General features: G+C 37.1%; 2 protein-coding genes across 5 annotated transcripts in view; one reads left to right on the top strand and one right to left on the bottom strand.

The window, feature by feature from the left end:
- LOC141447621 (uncharacterized) overlaps positions 1-18,387 on the bottom strand; it is a 475,629-nt gene that overhangs the window by 400,131 nt on the left and 57,111 nt on the right. The window lies entirely within an intron of this gene.
- LOC141447616 (furin-like protease 2) overlaps positions 1-18,387 on the top strand; it is a 546,208-nt gene that overhangs the window by 504,192 nt on the left and 23,629 nt on the right. For all 4 annotated transcript variants that reach the window (XM_074115349.1, XM_074115348.1, XM_074115350.1 and 1 more), the window contains exon 5: positions 17,650-17,809. In XM_074115349.1, coding sequence (XP_073971450.1) covers positions 17,650-17,809 — 160 coding nt within the window. The remainder of the gene's footprint in view (positions 1-17,649; positions 17,810-18,387) is intronic.

Genomic DNA, 18,387 nt, shown 5'->3' with positions numbered 1-18,387 from the left:
ATCTCCCACTGTGAACCACGTATTGGTATGGAATTTTTATCTCTTATACACTTTGTTTTTCTCAATTACAAACTACAGTTATTTTGTGCACAGATCTATAAATTTAGAAGGTATAAAGGGTTGAAAATTTTTTGGGTCATGCAATCCTGTAAAATTATGGCCGTTCTATATTTCCCACTGTGAACCACGTATTGGTATGGAATTTTGTTCTCTTGTACACTTTGTTGTTCTCAATTATAAACTATAGTTATTTTGTGCACAGATTTATAAATGTAGAAGATATAAAGGGTTGAAATTTTTTGGGTCATGAAATTCTGTAAAATTATGGCCGTTTTATATCTCCCACTGTGAACCACGTATTGGTATGGAATTTTTTTCTCTTATACTCTTTGTTTTTCTCAATTATAAACTATAGTTATTTTGTGCACAGATTTATAAATGTAGAAGATATAAAGGGTTGAATATTTTTTGGGTCATGAAATTCTGTAAAGTTATGGCCGTTTTATATCTCCCACTATGAACCACGTATTGGTATGGAATTTTTTTCTCTTATACACTTTGTTTTTCTCAATTATAAACTATAGTTATTTTGTGCACAGATCTATAAATGTAGAAGATATAAAGGGTTGAAAATGTTTTGGGTCATGAAATTCTGTAAAATTATGGCCGTTCTATATCTCCCACTGTGAACCACGTATTGGTATGGAATTTTGTTCTCTTATACCCTTTGTTTTTCTCAATTACAAACTACAGTTATTTTGTGCACAGATCTATAATTTTAGAAGATATAAAGTCTAGTGAGTGGTAAAGATGGTGAAATTTGAGTGTAAGGTGGCCCTATCTAAGTCTAGTGAGTGTTAAACATGGTGAAATGTGAGTGTAAGGTGGTCCTATCTAAGCCTAGTGAGTGGTAAACATGGTTAAATGTGAGTGTAAGGTGGTCCTATATAAGTCTTGAGAGTCACTTACATGGTATAGATGAGTCACCAGACTGGTAGAATGAAGGTGCCAAGTTTGGGAAAAGTGATAATATTGATAGAGAAGAGGCACCAGCTAGGCGGAATAAAGATGCATTGGTCCGATGCTGGTTTAACCGTTGGCAATGTTTGGTTTTAAAAATTTAATCTCTCAAATTTTGATTAAATTAAAAAATTTAATCGTCCAAAGTGATTAAAACTAAATTTGGAATTTAATTCAATCAATTAAAATTATGATTATTTAATTTTAATTTTAATCTTAATTTTTAGTTATGATTAAAAATTTTAATTGATTAAATTCTGAATTAAATTAAAAGTGAATTTAATTTTAATCAACTAATTTTGGGCGATTAAATTTTTTAATTTTAATCATGATTAAAATTAAATTTCGGTTTAATTCAATTGCTTTTTAATTGATTAAATTTTTGCCCAACTCTGTTATAAACCCATGATGAAATCGGAAAATAAGTTTTTTGGGAACGAATCACGAATACTTCATGCAAAATCCAATAAATCAATGGTAGATTCTTTTTGTCCATCTCTACAATATGACGCTCTCAAATTGTTAGTTTTAGATGTAATCTGTGAAACATGAACATGGACTCCCTAAGTAAGCATGTAGCTGCTCTCAAAAAATTATTCAAAGGAAGGAAATGCAAAAATATTTTTGTCCATTTTTGAAACAGATCTGAACTTCCTAGTTTATACGTAAGCCGATGGCCGACGCTTCCCTATTATATTTTAGCAATTTTACTAAAAAGTACAGAACAAACTTATTGAACTGTTGAAGATAATTTGTGAACCAGTATTATTAGGTTAAGAACGATGTCGTAGAAGGAATGGCGGAGTTTGTTGTTATAGGGCGTAAAAGGTTAGACGGCCTTGCTGGTGGTGTTCAAAACAAGAATTTAAATTAACCAAGTCTAGGGGCTGTCTTTAGCAGGTGTCCCCGTTTTTAAAACAATTTCTAGAAGACAGACACATTAATTAACTTTTGCGCTGAACGGGGAGGGGGTTGGAGGCGGTCGTAGTGGGGGGGACCTTAGAGGCGGCTACATGACACAAGCGACCTATTTAAACAGGCCTGTTTACATGCTTGCAGCAAACAGAGAGGGTGCCTCTTCAGTACAACGCCCCCGACTAGTCATTACAGCCTAGACTCTGTCACCTTCATTCAGCTAATTTGAATAATACGGAGTAGACACTCATAAATAAATACTGACTCCAAGAAGTGGCAGCCGAGTTGTGCCGAAGATCCTTTCATGCACGATAGCTGCAATAATTTTACCTCGGCATTCAATGTTTCTTGAGAGCAGGCTACATTGTCTGAAACTATAAATCAAGTATTCTTAACGTTTTCTGTCCCCCGGGCGCTAAAGTTGCGTAGACCCTCTTCTCAGAATAATATTCTTAAAACACATAAAGCTTCATATTAGTAACGAATTTATTATTAATTAATTGATTAAAAAGTAAAGTAGAGTAATTGCCTATTTTTCCAGGCGGGGCTTAACGTCCAACTACCAATTAGGTGCCGTGGACGGAGGCGACTAGCAAACATACTTTACTGTAAATTTATTTTATTTTATTTTTTTATTTTTTTTTTGCCGGCGCATCGACGTCTATGGCCATTAGCGCCCCTGTTTCTTTTATTAACCATTAAATAAAATCCAAGGCCTAAAGACCGGGAATCGAACCCACTAAACCAACAACACAAATTAGCATTGCGGGTCTAGTATCTTAACCACTCGGCTACCGTGGCGTCTAATTAATTGATTATTTTATTATTTATTTTGTATTTAAACCAACAATATGTCAGTGATTCATAAAAGAAATGTGGTAGCGAAGAAACTTGAATAATTCAAAGTTCGTTTGGCAAGACGTGATTCGGTCTTGTGACAGTGATTACCAGAGAAGAACAAGGCCTGTCTCGATGCTATTTGTTCTCAATGCCCCAATAAGTTTAGACTTACTCAGATTAACTTCTATACAATACAGTTTTGATCACAAACAGTAAGTTTACGGATTCACGGTTTCAACTTACAATCAAATGAAAAGTTTATCGTTAAGTTTCCAAGTATTTGCAAATATTGTAATGCTACGCTTCCAGTTTACTCTGTATATTTATTGTCCATTATTTAAATTTAAAATAAATATTAACGTAAACAAATAATTTACTTTTATCATGAAGCAATAAATAATTTAGAACTTACTTTTCGCAGACCTTTCCATTAATATTACTAATTATATTTATCACTTCATAACTAAATCAATAACTACATACTGCCCTTTTCAGAAGGTGCAGCAGACCCTGCTGAAATCGGTCCATAACCCCCAAGTGCTCAGTAACCCTAGGTAAAGAACCGTTGCTACAAATAACTATACATCTTAACACCATAACCCACATAAATTCTACTCTTCCAAAATGAAGAGGACCCGTCATTAAGTTAAGGACGCACAAAACGTAAACTTGAGGTTATGTGCTTTAGGTTTTACTTAAAATCGGAAAGTCGGACTTAAAGCTCTCTAGAATAAATAAGAATGATTTCACTTTTGGTTTGCATCCCTCCTGATTGGCTATGTGTGGATCTTGACCTTTTTAAGTACTTTTCTTACTCTATTCATTCTCAATTCTTTGCATACTTTTCCATCCTTAAAACCCTTCTGCTAGAGCTGATGGAGTACGACCTGTTCGGTGTATGTCATCGGCATCAACCAAAAGCTAATTTTAGTACATAGTGGCCATTAGGCCGAGCTCGGATGACACTTATAACTTCTTCCAGTGCTAAGTTGAATGGGTTCTAATTGTTTTAAATCCTTTGAATCAGGAGATTGGGCTGAATATCTTCATCCAACAATGTAAATCCTCTACGTTCATGTTTATAAGATGGATTAGTTATTTCAAGGAAACCATCCAATGCTAACCTTATCAATCAGTCGAGAGCTTGCTTCAGGTAAAGAGGGACGTAGTAGTCTAACCTCCAGGTGAGTTATGGTATCCGTGAAACATTCCCATCATCAAAACCTGGCGACTATATTATCTTCTTTGATCGACTGCCCAAAAAGAGGATTGTATAGTCAGTGAAAATATCCTGAAATCTCTCGTTTCATAACTTTATCAAGTCACTTAAATATCTGATCTTCAACGAGTCCATGTATTTCTTGGGAAAACCCAGATTTTTGGAAAATCTGGAGCACCACAACACACCATCAAGAGCGGAAACTAAATCATTTACTGCTCGTGAAGACATTTATAAGAGGTCAGCAATAAATCAGTAGACAAGAGCTTCCTAATAGATTTACTATGGAAATATAGATGCAATCAAGTGTGCATTGTGGTCAGTGCAAAGCTTTAGTTAAACTCTACGTAAATTAGATCAGTAATTGTGCAGTAATCATAATTCACGGTTAAACACTACCAATCAAACAGTTATTTAACCAATGTATGCAATCAACGTTATTTATCACACATGCCACCTGTAAAATTATGTATATACGTACATATCTGCATAAATGTGGGTGTTAGCAACGGAGACTCAATTTATCTAACAGTGGCCAAACCTTACGTTTGTGTGAGAACAAATCTAGTAGGTTAGAGCCAATAGGAGGGCATATAAATACTTCGACATTGATAATAATTTGAATAAATAGATAATTTTGTCGTATAAGTTAGATTGGCCGAGGAGAGTTCTCTTTGACCATTGCACCCATCCTGCGCAATGACTTGACTTTTCTATCTCCTCTTGGGAAGAGTGATGGTGGGATCCGGGAGCTAGAGATATGCCCTTTCAAATGCCAATAAAATCCATTTTTCCAGTACTCTCCGTAGATATTTAGAAGAAAGCTTCCCTAAATTAAAAGAATCTGTGAGGATTCTTGTTAGGTTGCATTCCAACTCTATAAGTCTCCCCATGGAAGCCCTAGGAAGAGTGGGGAATGTGTAAGAAGGGATAGAACCTTTCTCTTTCCAGTCCAACTCTCCTCCAACCTTTCCCTGACGTACTGAGAAAGGCTCCCAAGGCTTCATCTTCTAAACTTTGTTTTATATACGACTAGATCAATATATTTGTATTGATTATATATAATTGTAATAATACAATTCTACAACAATACATTTTATTTAAATAACTTTGAACTAGCGAAATTCTCTCTGAGGCATTCTGAAAACAAAATTAGGTTTTCTACGAACAAGTGATTTCCGTATAAATGTTTAGTTTTGAAAATCTGGATAATGTAAGTGAGAAATAAATGAGTTTCAAAATTCGTAGTTTAAAGTGTAAGTTCGAACTTTGACACTTGATGTAAGAAAAGAAGGATCTAGGACCCATAGGCCGAGCTTCTTCCACCACTACCTGGTTTCAAAACTGCCCAAATGAGGAAATAGGCTGACCCTATTCCACTCTACCAACAGGCCAAATGCTGCAATGTTTGGACTGTGGATTTCGAAACTGCTGTACATGAAGTGTCATGGCGTGATAAAAACATGTTTACGCAGGTGAAGGCACATGACTTCTGAAACATTATAAACAGAATAGAGCCTCATTGTATTGACCCTTGTGCACTCGAATCACCAGCTACGCAATTGACTTCAAGTGGAGATTAGTAATGCATAATCTCACTACTTAGAAGTACAATCCCATAGCCTCGAAGAGGGTGTAGTATGCCGGCTCATCAGACAGTATGTTCCGAATCTATCTGGCCGCACATAATATGAGTGGAGCCTGAAGCGAGCTGATAATACTGCACCAAAGAGCAATCAGGGTAAGTGTGAGTGCAGTCGGCCGGATTATCTACTGATAATGTTCTTGACAGTGCCAACAGTGCCGTAATTAATTTGGCAATGTGCTAATATAGTTGGCATTTAGTATGTAGTCCGACCGTGAACAATGTAAATAGGTATTGATTAATGTGAACATCACTTCCGGCTTGTTCTTTACTCTTTACCTCTTTGCAACGCTCGCTTACTATTGGCTAGAGCCGCTTAGAAATACTAACAAGACTTCCTCTTTCTACAATTCTCAAGGTCACTTCATTAATTTTTTACCAGGAATTCAGGTGTTGAGTTTCCCTCAGCACGAATAACAGATTTTTATAAATTGAGTGTGAAAATTTAAGAAAATTCAGATTCTGTTTTTGTGTTGGAAGGCGCAACAGTTACCACCTTCATTAGCCTTTTTCTGTGCCACGTCAGCCATCCGCAATCGCCACTTTATTGAATCAGATTTTTTAAAATTATTTTTTTCGAAAATGACACCAATTGTTTTATTTAAACTTAGTACATACACCGAACCACATCATTATGAAAGTAGCGATGAGAAGGAGGCTGTAGAGCGGTGCAAAGTGGCGCTGCCACCGCTTCCTGTCCAGGAACAAAACTCACGGTGCAAAAAAAGAAATAAAAGAAAAATATTTGCGTAATATTTAGCAGCCAAACATACCCGAAGAGGACGTCCGGAATGGCGCCGTGGGGAGGTCGCACATTACTCTTTGTTAGAACGCCCTCTACAAGCAGACTTTATAACTAAACACACAGCTCTACATTCGCAGTCAAGTTAATTAATAAACGGTACTTAGCGCAGAGCAGCCGACTGAACGCCTTGCCGACTGATTCACTGGACTCAGGAGAGCAGTTACTCAGGGCTTACCTGGCGCCCAGGGGAGCTACTCACCCCTCAAAGGACAATCTTCTCCTCGGCTAAATGCTTTTCCTCTCCTCCCATCAGCTTACACGGTCACGTGAATATTTAAATGGCACATGCACGCTTTATTACCTAACATTTACTAATTTATCTCCTTTATATTATTATTTATGCTATACCCTCTGTTTTTCATTCGTTATTTAAACTTTGAGAATTCCCTTCTTTTTTAGAGAAGAGACCACAACTTAACACAATCAGCACTTACTCTAATGTCCTGACATAAACAATGTAAATAATCTGGAGGGCCTCCAGACTGATTCTTACTTCCTCTTGACCACCCAAAGAGCATCTTAACCTCCTAAGAACATAAAATAAGATTAATGTAAAATTTAAAGTAGAATCAATGTAAAGATAACAATAACAATAGATGAATTATTTCCTTAAAGTGAAACACTTACATAGTTCAGTAGCTGAAGACTGTTTAGTCTGTAAAGGAACATTTCACTTACCTAGGCATAATAACAAGTTAAATTCATCCAGCAGTATAACTTTTCTATAATAGTTAAATTTGATCAAATTTTGGGCGATACAGCTCGCTCAGCGGCAACTAACTTTGATCTGCCTCGCCGAAGAAAGACCAGCCTTTATTTATCCTGACGAACAATGCAACCATTGTTCCATTATAAGGAGAAGCCAATCATCTTCCATTTTTCTATCACAACTTTTACGAAGTCCATCAGTTTACTAAAATTATACAATCTAAATTTATTTTCTTATAATTAATTTATAAAATGAAATGCTTACTTGAATCAAAATGTATCGTCGGTCGGACACACATTACAAGCGATTTCCTGGCGAGATGGAGGACAGCATCCAAAAGCTTAGACTCCTAAGAACGCCCCTTTTTAAATTAATTGAATCGACCAAACGCATTCTACGAGTATTTCGCTCTTTTTGTCCCCTTAGTTGGTAGACTACAAACCATGCTCTCAATTTGGTTTATTTTAACCGTCGCAGAATGCATTTTTTTTTTTTTTTTTTTTTCCTATTTCATAAGTCAAATTATTGTATCTTCACCAAACTGATGAATCATGCTCTAATGATGAATAAAAATCAAAAGCCGTTCAGAAATAAAAATGTCGCACAAAATCGTACGGACTCTTACGAACGATGAAATCAGTTATTGTCCAGCACCTAGTCACATTATTAAAGCTAGCACTTTTCATACAGCAAGATAAGTGTGAAATGTTTCTAAGAAGTAGAACTGGGATCCACAATAGAAGTTCTACTGGGTAATGCACAGTTTTTTTAAAAAAATGCTGCGCATTTTCTACTTTGGTTTTATATATAAATTACATTTTCATTAATTCAGCCATAATAATTACATTTCAATGAACTTGATTAACAAAGTAATTGCATTCAGTCTGCTCACACTTTTCTATTATATTACTAATTAATTGAATAATCCGATTGCATTTAGTATTGGATCTCCGTGCATTCGTTAATCGATTTATTTAGTTAATGCGATCAATTCAGTGGCTACTGATCATATACTGATGTAATTGGTTTCTTTAACTAGATATGCAGCTTGTTAACGTTATTTGCAATTAACACGTCATTGCCTGTATTGTGATATATCGAATAACAATACAGAATAAAAGTTTCAGATCAATCTGAATGAGATATGCAAGTTTATAATAGCAAATTGTAGCATTTTCCACAAAATCTCGAAAAAGTAAAGATCGATTCCATAAAACCAGTATACTGCCTGTTGAAAAATTATCTTGATATTTCTAGCAACTGATTTACTCCTTCACAACAACAATGACATCACTATGCATTTCTTTATTCACCTTAAAAGGAAAGAAAAGCTTCTCTCTCTCTCTCTCTCTCTCTCTCTCTCTCTCTCGGAAAATGCCTTTAAATCGACTTTTCCAAGAAGAATGACCAATAGAAAGTTGTAACTTTACAAATATTCAAGTTCAATCCATAGCTTTTCTCCAGAATAATAATTTCAAAATACAGTGACAATTCGGGTCGAAGAATTTTTCGTCGCTAAGTTCCGGTCAAGTTCAAGGACAGTCACAAACGAAATTTAAGCCTTAACTTCCTGCTAGTTAAACCCTTCGTGTTTCAGCTAGGTAATTAATTATAATGAGTTTATGAATATGAACAACAGCGAGTTTTGTGCACTGAAGATTTAAGCTGTAGTCTGGCTAGCAAGCGTAATTTTGAGTGTTAAGCATAATTAAGAACTCTCTTTTTTAGGGAGGACGGTTGTTTATTGGCGCAGAACTGGTGGGAGTTCGGGACATCTCACCTTTCTCTTAGTTCACCTGCCGCTTCTCCAAATTCTTCGGACATTGTCCTGTCTGGACCGTTTCTTTACAATGGCAGTAATCTCAACCACTAAAATATTTAAATAAGAATTAATTTCAAATAAAAATTAGAATGTATTGATGTTTCTTGGAGAATTGACGGAAACTTGGGTCTTAGTATTTGAACAGCAAAAGGAGAGCCTGGCCATCTAAAACTAATCGTACTGAGGTTTAGACCACCGGCACAATAGATTTCTGGTCTAGTTTGTCAGCGCGGCAAGACAGAGCGCTCAGGGCGCTTGCTGCCAAGAACACCAACACCGGAACTTCCGTTCTCCGTGACAATAGAGATCCCATTTCGCTGGCAAATTATGATTATTGCCTAGAGACCTCCTTTACTTTGCGACTTCCACTTCGCCAGTCGACTTCCTGCAATATATCGTTTCAATTTGTAGAGATTAACTAATTAAAAATATCTTCTTTTTTTCACTCTAAACCACAAAATTATATTTAATACTTTATTATATGATGAAAAATGGAAGATCTCAAGTTTCGAACTGTGTCTGACACTATCTTTTCCATTTCCTATTTTCACCGTAAATATCCGTTTTGAAAAGTAGTTTTTACAAATTCTTTGTGTGAGTTTAAATGGGAGAGAGGGAATTTATCCGCTATTAATCTAAAATGGAAAAACAAAGGTTAAAATTTTGATTTTTCTCTTCAAACGCTTGCAGAGGCCCTGAAAATATGGTATCAGGTCAAAATCGGCTCACTGGAGGGGAGGGCACCTTTACTGATTTTTAATTTGTTGGGTTTTCCTTCAAAACTGACCCTTTTTTTCATGGTGTATTAAATGAAATCTGTGCATCTTTAAATTTTATTGCAATATAGATAATATCCTCTCTCCAGCGGCGTTTTGCTCTGTTAGATTAATACCCTCAAGACCACACAAATTGCAGCGATAGTTTCAGCAGTCCAAAAAAGGCATTCTCAGGATCAAAGCTGACCCAGCAGGGGTCATGAAGCCCTGGAGCTGTTTTTTTGACCCGCGATTCCCAACCACACGGAACGTTGTGCTTATCGACTTCCTGCCGCTGTTTGTCGGCCTGTGATCATAAAATTTATTAACTCAACTTTACTAATTCCACACTCTTATGAGCTCTTCTTTTCTAACTTTACATTAAGCTGGGGGAAATGCGGGAAAACTTTCTCGCAGAACGGCGGCAAATTCCACTTTTTACTACTTGGCCGTGCGCGCTATTTAACGGGCACGTTTAAAACTTTTATTTTATTGCTTAGAATTTTTACCTGGAGCTTGGTTGGTGGTATTAACTTGGTTTTTACACCTTATATTAAAGTAGGCATTTCTCACGGCCAACTGTATCAGATGAAAGTCATTCAGCGGTAGCATTGTTTTCAAAAAACTCTATTGATAGAGCCACCTCTATGTTCGTTTATGGGGGTAACAGAGGGATCAGATGAAGGCACAGTGAGCAGATATTCATTATGTAGCCCATAGAGAAGAAGTTGAAGCCATTAGTTTTGTGGATAGTTGCTGGTAAAGGTTCCATCAATGACTGCTTTCAGAATAATTTAATTTTTAAATATTTACAAAGGTGCCGAGTTAATTTTTATACACTGCTCCACAAAAAAAGTGGCGCACTTTAAAAATGCGTTATTTTTTTTCTCTGTAACTTTTTTGTTCTACATTTTATTTTAGTTAGCAAATATAAGAAGTATAAAGTTTCGGGAAGGCTAAAATAAAATAAAAAATGATCTAAAAGAAATGAAAACCTTTAATTTAACAAAAAAGTACTTCTCAGCAAAAAATGAGTTTGAAAAAAAAATGTATTTCTTCCGATTAAAAAAGAGAAAAAGAATTTTAGTAACGTGTATTGCTCGCATTACTGAATCCAACCTCCTCGGCATACTCCTTATTAAGTTTCTCACGAAATCTTGTGTTAATTCCTGCCATATCTCCACCAGAGCACCTCACAACTCTTCTAAGCTCCTGGGAGGATTATTTCTCCATCTTAATCGCCTACCCAGCTCATCCCAAAGATGTTCAATTGGATTTAAATCCGGGCTGCGTGCTGACCACCTCAAAACACGAATGCTAGTATCCTGTAGATATTGAACAACACAGGCGGCAGTTGTGGTCTGGCATTATCTTGCATAAAAATAAAATTCTCCCCAATAAATGGTGCATAGGGTATCACATATTGCTGCAAAATTTCCCTCACATACAAATCTGCATTCAAGATTGCCCTGTTGAACACGTGGAGCTCAGTCTTAGCCTCCATAGAAATCCCAGTCCACACCAGCACTGAACCACCTCAAAATGGTAGTCTACCAGAAATATTGCACGGAGCGTAGCGCTTCCCAGGCCTTCGGTAAACTCGTCGCCTCCCATCAGATGCATAGAGAGCAAAACGGGACTCGTCTAAAGAGAGAACGTTTCTCCAATCGTTCTCAGACCAGTTGCGGTGTTCCCTAGCGAACTCTAGAAGGGCTCTCCGATGGTCTACGGTGAGCAATGGTCCTGTGGCTTGCTTCCTAGAGCGTGAATTCATTTCAGCAAGCCTTCTTCGAACGGTTTCGGCACTGAGTGAAACTCCACGAACAGTAAGCAGTGTTTGAGCTGTTTCAGAAGCAGTTGATGTACGATTTCTTAGAGTGTGAATTCTAATAAATCGGTCATCTAGTGCTTCTGTGGCTCTTGGTCGACCCGAACCTTGTCAACGAGTGCAGAGGCCTATCTCCCGGTAACGATGGATGGCTCTACGGACGGTGGTCTCAGGCAACCCTAACGTTCGTGCTGCGTACCGCTGACTCCGTCCATCCTCAACTAATGCAATAATACGGGCCACTTGCTCTGCTGTAATTCAGAGTTTGCAAGGCTTTCAGCTTGAAAAAAGTCTAAACGCAACTGTAGAGGTCAATAAATTTATTTACTGTTGAGGTAAAGTTCATGTTGTTGTTTACACAAAAAAACCGAAGGGGATTAAACGAGGAATTGCTTCTCTATTTTCAAGAAACTTTGGACCTTGTTTCGATTAATTGTTCCCTGACATTTTATGAAAACAATTAAAACTAATAATCTTTCCCCAAAATGTGATAAAACAAAAAATTAACGCTTTTTTCAAAGTGCGCCACTTTTTTTGTGGAGCAGTTTATTTAGGATCAGGAGAGATTTTGAAATCACAGTTAGCAAAGCTGAGGAAGTTAAACCTTTAGATAGCAGACTTGGAAGAAAGTTCTTGAGGAGCAGAGTTGTGGAAAGTAATTCTCGAAGTAGGCGACAAACAGTTCATTGTTAGGCAAAACCTATTGGTTAGTTCACGGTTGAAGACTACGAAATTCACGGTATTTTAGCTCAAAACTTGCAAATTTAATTTTCAATCCAGTCCTCTTTCAGCATTATGACCAACATTTATACTAAGAATACTCTGAAGATGCGCAAAAATACACTTTCTAAATCTGCTGTCATCTCTTTGTTAGCCTCAAAACGTTTTCCGCCCACACAATTTCTTTAAGAGTTAGTAGATGGAAGTTAGAGTCTACTTGAGATTTCATCGATTCCTATTTCTCTTCCTTTTGTTCCCTTTTGATAGCCAATACACCTTTCTGGACAGTTTCATCTCCTCATTTCCTCGCAAGTCCTTCATATCCTGACAGAAAATGCATATTAAACAGCTGTATTGTGAAATATTCTTTGTAATACTTGAAATTCAAAATTCCTTTTCCCGTTACACCGAATTATTTTTACAGTGTGAACCGATATGTTTTCAGACCATTTCAACTGCAAACACGTAGGACAAATTGCAGAGAAATAAAGATAAATCAAACAAACAGGAAATGAGAATGGTCAGACTAAGATATCCACGTTTTTATAGGGCTAGCGCAACAAAATAAAATAAAATAATACGAGCAAACTGACAGAATGGAGTAATATTGTAACAGATGGCCATTGTTGTTGTTATGGCGACACTTTATCGCTTAAAAGCTCCTCTTTATTGAAGTGAGCTGCGTTGAGGTCATAAATCCAGATTAACTTGGAGCTGCACTCAACACATTACCGGCAAGCGGGGGGTCTCAACTAAATCACTACTTGTCAAGCAGTTTCACAAAGCGGTGAATACAAATTTTCTCAGTTTTCATAAAATCTAGATATTGGGAAAAATCAGTGTTTACGCTGTAAAAGAGTTTACTTTTCACTGCGTAGATATAACCAAAGTAACTGTACTTCCGTTCTGATATTGCTCTGATATTACTCTAGCATCAATGGCGGCTACGAGGTATTACCAAAATCGGATGCCATCACCAGACTGGGAGGAATACACCAACTGTTTCCGTGTATGAATTCCTCGGAATTTTACTAGCAGCATATGCCTTTTGATAATATTATTTGATACTTCAGGCATTGTCAGAATAATTTCCAGATTTAATGCAAAGTGCCCTCAATATTCTGTAGGTTTTGCCACATGAAAAGGGGACTTCTTGTTTACCCCTAGAAAGACTTAACTTTTTGTTTTATTTATTTCTAGGAGGAAAATCGAAGGACTAACACTTCCTAGGCTAACGACAATTTCTGCCTAAGATTAGCGTATTCGATCAAGTTCCTTAAAAACTTCATCATGTGCTCAGTTATCTTTCCAGTGAGAAAATTCGTTTTCATTTCCGGGAATGGTTTCGTTAACATTTCATTAGGTTAATGTCAGTTGTTAAATGAAGATAGTTATTATTGTTCTACTCGCCATTTCGCTTTTAATGAAAACGGACATTTAATATTATACCTTACAACAGTAAAAATTAACAGAAATTCAGTCTTTATTTAGTATCAAAAAATTAAAGCCAAAAACTTTACTTGTAGTCTCGCCCTTTAAGGAAAAACTCGGTGGGAAATCTACATGTATTCCCAAAACCTTTTCCCATGTTTGTTTGACAGGAAATTGAAAAATGTTATTTAGATTTAACTTCTAAATTAAAATTTCACCGGATTCTCCCAGAGTGAGGTACGTTTTAACAAATTCTCATGACCTACATTTTATGTCCACCATACAAATCAATCCGATATCCGGAGCAGTTCATTTGGAGAGGTTTTATTCAGATAAAATAACCATTCTATGCTACAGGACAGATACGGATCGTTTTAAAGGCTTTTTGAGGCCTTACGTCCAACTACCGAGTTAAATTGGCGGGAACTTTGGCAGATTCACTATTCATTATTTGATCTACTGTCCTGAAAATGGAACTAGTTTGGAATTTCCACAATGGCTTAATAATGTTTAATTCAGGGGAAAACAAAAATCGGCGTCTGCTTTAAGAAAAAAATCAGTAGATTAGAAGATTTAATATTTATGCACTATTTTTCAGCTCTGGAATAGAGTAGTAATAGATTCAGGCCTATGTTAAAGAAGGCGGCCAATCAATCGCTGCAAGAAAGACCGAAGTATCTGAAAATTAGGGGGATAAAGACAGAAGATTTGCAAAATTTAACAATTACCACAGTTGCTCGATTGCATTGAACAGTACTGGTTATAAACATCGAGGTATAACGTAGACTTGTCTTCTGAGACTTGACTTACCTTCCGGAAATGTGCTGTCCGTGTTTAAAGAAAACCAAGCCTTTCCCGAACAAATGAAGTTAATATTCCTTAATGGAAAGATTTGAATAATGTAGCAAATTGGAAGTGAACACCGATTGATTCTCCTGCAGGAAGCCGCCTGACACAGAAGTTTTCAGGAAAAGCAGCGGAACTGGAAGATGTTGAAGAGTGAAAGGGGAAGACTCGTGAGGGCAGAATCCCGACAAGTTGGAAGAGAACTATCCATTAAGAGGCTTAGTGTTGCTAGTTAGGGATGGACAGCCTGATTAATCAACTTGGCTGCTAAGCTGTAATCACTCTTAGAGCTTTTTCATCCAGTGTCATCATTCTCTCCTCGACTACTTGGCGCCTACTATTCTTCCCGAAGCTCCAGCAATCTTCCTGGATCGTTATAAAACTATAACTTTTCCAGGAATATTGTATCAGGGGTATTTCTGGAAGAAGCAGTGATAAGGTTTCCTCTTATTACCGATGAACTGTGGGACTAAACTGTCCCAATTTGAAGGAAATCGGCGGACCAGAAGTACCAACCAACTTGATATAGAACTTGAATCAAACTCAATAGATATTTTAGTATTTTCATATTTATCAAAAAACACTTCTTGCAATGTTTTTTGAACTTCATTCAGTGATTACAGATATTTAAAGCACAACTTTAACTTCGAACATTTTTCAGAAAAATTCAGTTTGGGATACTTCAGGGAAAGAGGATTCATTCTCAGGCGCTATTTTAGTATAATGTACGTTGCTTTCTCTTGAGTGCTTCTTAAAGTGGATTAAAAGTGTTGAAGAAAACTCCTTCTACCAGAAGCATTCACCAACTCGATGATTTACTCATGTTTTTGAGTGTATTTCGAAACCACTTGTACAATATTCTGTCAACTTCGTAAATACCCCAATCTTTTTCATTAAACTACTCTAAGACAAATTACATCCATCTTAGTATGTAATTTTATCAGCTTTCTAGAAAAATTTGTTTTAGAGTAGCTTAATGAAAAAGATTGGGGTAAGGCCTCCCTAAAATGACAAATGTACGTTTTACAAATACAGTGTTGGTAAGAAATTAATATGTCTCACATGTTTCGAAGTTCGAATTAAATTTGTTAGTCAGAACTTTAATAGTAGTGCCTTTTCTCACCAGAGTTTTTGTTAAAGGGAAGTGAAAGACATTGTCGGCCATGTTATCTTTGGTTTCCTGTTGGAGAGAAGTGAAGGAAGAAGCGTGGCCATGGGATGCAAAGTGAGATGTGTCAGGATGTAGGCCAGAAAAGGGAGACATTGATATCTGATTTAGCAGCCAAACGGACTCCTGTGCGGCCATTCAGTTCGATCAATAAACATGCCTGGACATCGCTCAACTCCTACAAAATACGAATATTTGCGCTAAACTCTGGCCGCTGTCACTTACTTTCCCACCTAATTCATCGGGTACATTTGCTTAACCCAAAAACAAATTCTCTCGCCACTCGTAGCAGTAAGTATTGCGATCCAAGTTATACGTTTGCACCGGAAAGACACTTTTTAGAATGGAAATAGTAGTTTCTCCGATTTATTGTTTATGCCTTTCAGCCTGGTAGAGTTTGTGCCAAACTAAAACCAACACACGCACAAAACTGTGCGCAAAAAGAACTTCTTTCACACTCGTCACATCCATTTCCGTTGCAAATTAATACTGATATGATGCGATCACACCAGTAAAAAGTATTTAGACAAAGTCAAAAGTTTCAACAAATATCCCGATTAATATGTGCCCGTTAATGGGCCCTGAACAACCTGTTATGCGACATATTTATTTAATCTACTTCATTTACACTTTTTGGTTGAGACTGAATTTTTTTATCTTTTGTACAAATGCATAAATGAGTGCAGCCTCGCCTTAAACACTCTCCAGCGGAAACAGATCGACAGCTACTGATTTCAAAGGCTTAAAATAGACTGCATTTGCTTACTGGAGCCGAATTAGTTGCGATTGATTAGTCCAAATAGTTTTTTGAGCAACATCCTCAAAGAGTGTACATTTGGAAAAGTAAACTTAATTTGGTAAAACTTAGATTTAAGTGAACAGCTTAGAACAGCAAATACTTCCCGTATATTCTTTTGTTCAGTACCGGGTGTAAGTATAAGTTTAAAATATTATTATTATATCAATATACAATGTAATGCTCGTAATAACAATTTAAAATTGAATCGTGCAGTGATAGTGGCATGGCTTTAAATTTCAATAAATGTCATTTCTTGTTGCTGCAAAAAGAAATCTCTTTCAATTAATCAACTGCTGATGGACCGATGGTTTGAAGGACTAAGGAGTTAGCCTAAATAAGGATCTTCCCTTTTAGCTCCCATTTAAAAGATATCTGTAGAGAGGCTTTGGATTTGTAGAGAGGAATGCTCGAGCTGTTGTGGATTCTAAAATACTCGTACATCCTTATACTCTTTGATGTTCTCTGTCCCGGTATTTATTCTGCCTTGTTCTATACCTTCTGTTCCAAATAATATGGTCATATCATCATGGAAGTGTGCAACTTAAGCTCGAGCTGTTGAGCTGTAGTTGAGAAAGAGAAAAAGTGTGTTGATCAGACTAAGAACTGTCTTGCAGATTTGATGATCTAAGAGGAGCTCTAGTAACCATTATAGTTCAGTTCTGCGCTAGCACGATAGCTTACATCAGCTGGTTGAAATGTGCTATTAGTGGGCGAACGTTGGCAGTTGAAGAAATGAGTACATTGTTAATTCCTAGCAGCATCATGCGGAACCCATTAAATCGTTGAAAACACTTTTACAAAAAGCTAGCCATGTGTTTTCAAAAATCCATCAACCAGTGTAAATTTAAATATGCATTTGTATGAGGGGATATCTAGTGAGAGGCACAAGGTCAAATCCTCCCATACTAATGGCTTTAAAATGTCAGCTTTAGTAAAGCTACGCTTTCAAGTCAAGCTATTTTACATTCGCTGGACTTTTGCAACTATTTTTCCCTTTATTCTCCATACAGAATCTTATTTCATCGTTACAAAGGGGTGGCATATATTCTTGCAAATATGTTATTAGGTGTCCAGAGGATAGAATATCCGAGCGAAATTTAAAATAAATTTGCTTACTTTGTTGTCAGGACCCGCTGGCTAGCAGTGACATCAACGACAACGACATGGACCCGATGCCCAGAGATAACGGCGACAACAAGCACGGTACACGATGTGCAGGAGAGGTCGCAGCCGCAGCCTACAACACTTACTGCGGCGTCGGTGTCGCCTACAACGCTAGCATTGGAGGTGAAGTACTCTTTACATTGGAAATTATCGTCCACCGTCTATTTGCGACCCCCTGAGGTAAACCTGTTTTCAGCAGCTGATCGGCCTTTTGACCTACGTTTTGACAAAGTCAACATCAATTAGCATTTCCCACTATGTCTTCGGGCGCTAAGGTAGAGTGAGAGCCCTTCATAATAGTGCAAGCAAGTTCTCTCTTTCCTTGCCGTCAATGCTTCTTTTGAGAGTCTGCCTTCGACCTTTTTTCAACTCGGAGGCTAACAGTAAACCAGTAACAGGAATGGGAGCATAAATTGCCATGCATTCGGCATCCTGTTAACTGTCCAAACTATTCTAGAGAAAGAGAATTTTTAACAGAAATATGTTGAGATGGATAGACGATGGGAGAAGGGTTGATGTACACGTCCAGAGTTAGGGCTGATCTTGAAGTAAGTTTTGGTATAAAGTTCCAAATTTATTGCTCTAGTTTGTGACAAGGGTCACCTGAGATGTGCTCAAGTTAGAACACCTGTCTGAGTGTGTCAGACTTTCTACTCTCACCTACACAAAGGGAAACATCTAGGGGGGGGGCCTTACATATC

This window comes from Rhodnius prolixus, unplaced genomic scaffold (assembly GCF_049639745.1).
Source record: "Rhodnius prolixus isolate KJV_2025 unplaced genomic scaffold, Rpr scaffold_7, whole genome shotgun sequence".
In the NCBI taxonomy this organism is placed as follows: Eukaryota; Metazoa; Arthropoda; class Insecta; order Hemiptera; family Reduviidae; genus Rhodnius; species Rhodnius prolixus.
The sequence above is the reverse complement of the archived record's forward strand: the minus strand, read 5'-3'. Positions and strand labels throughout refer to the sequence as shown.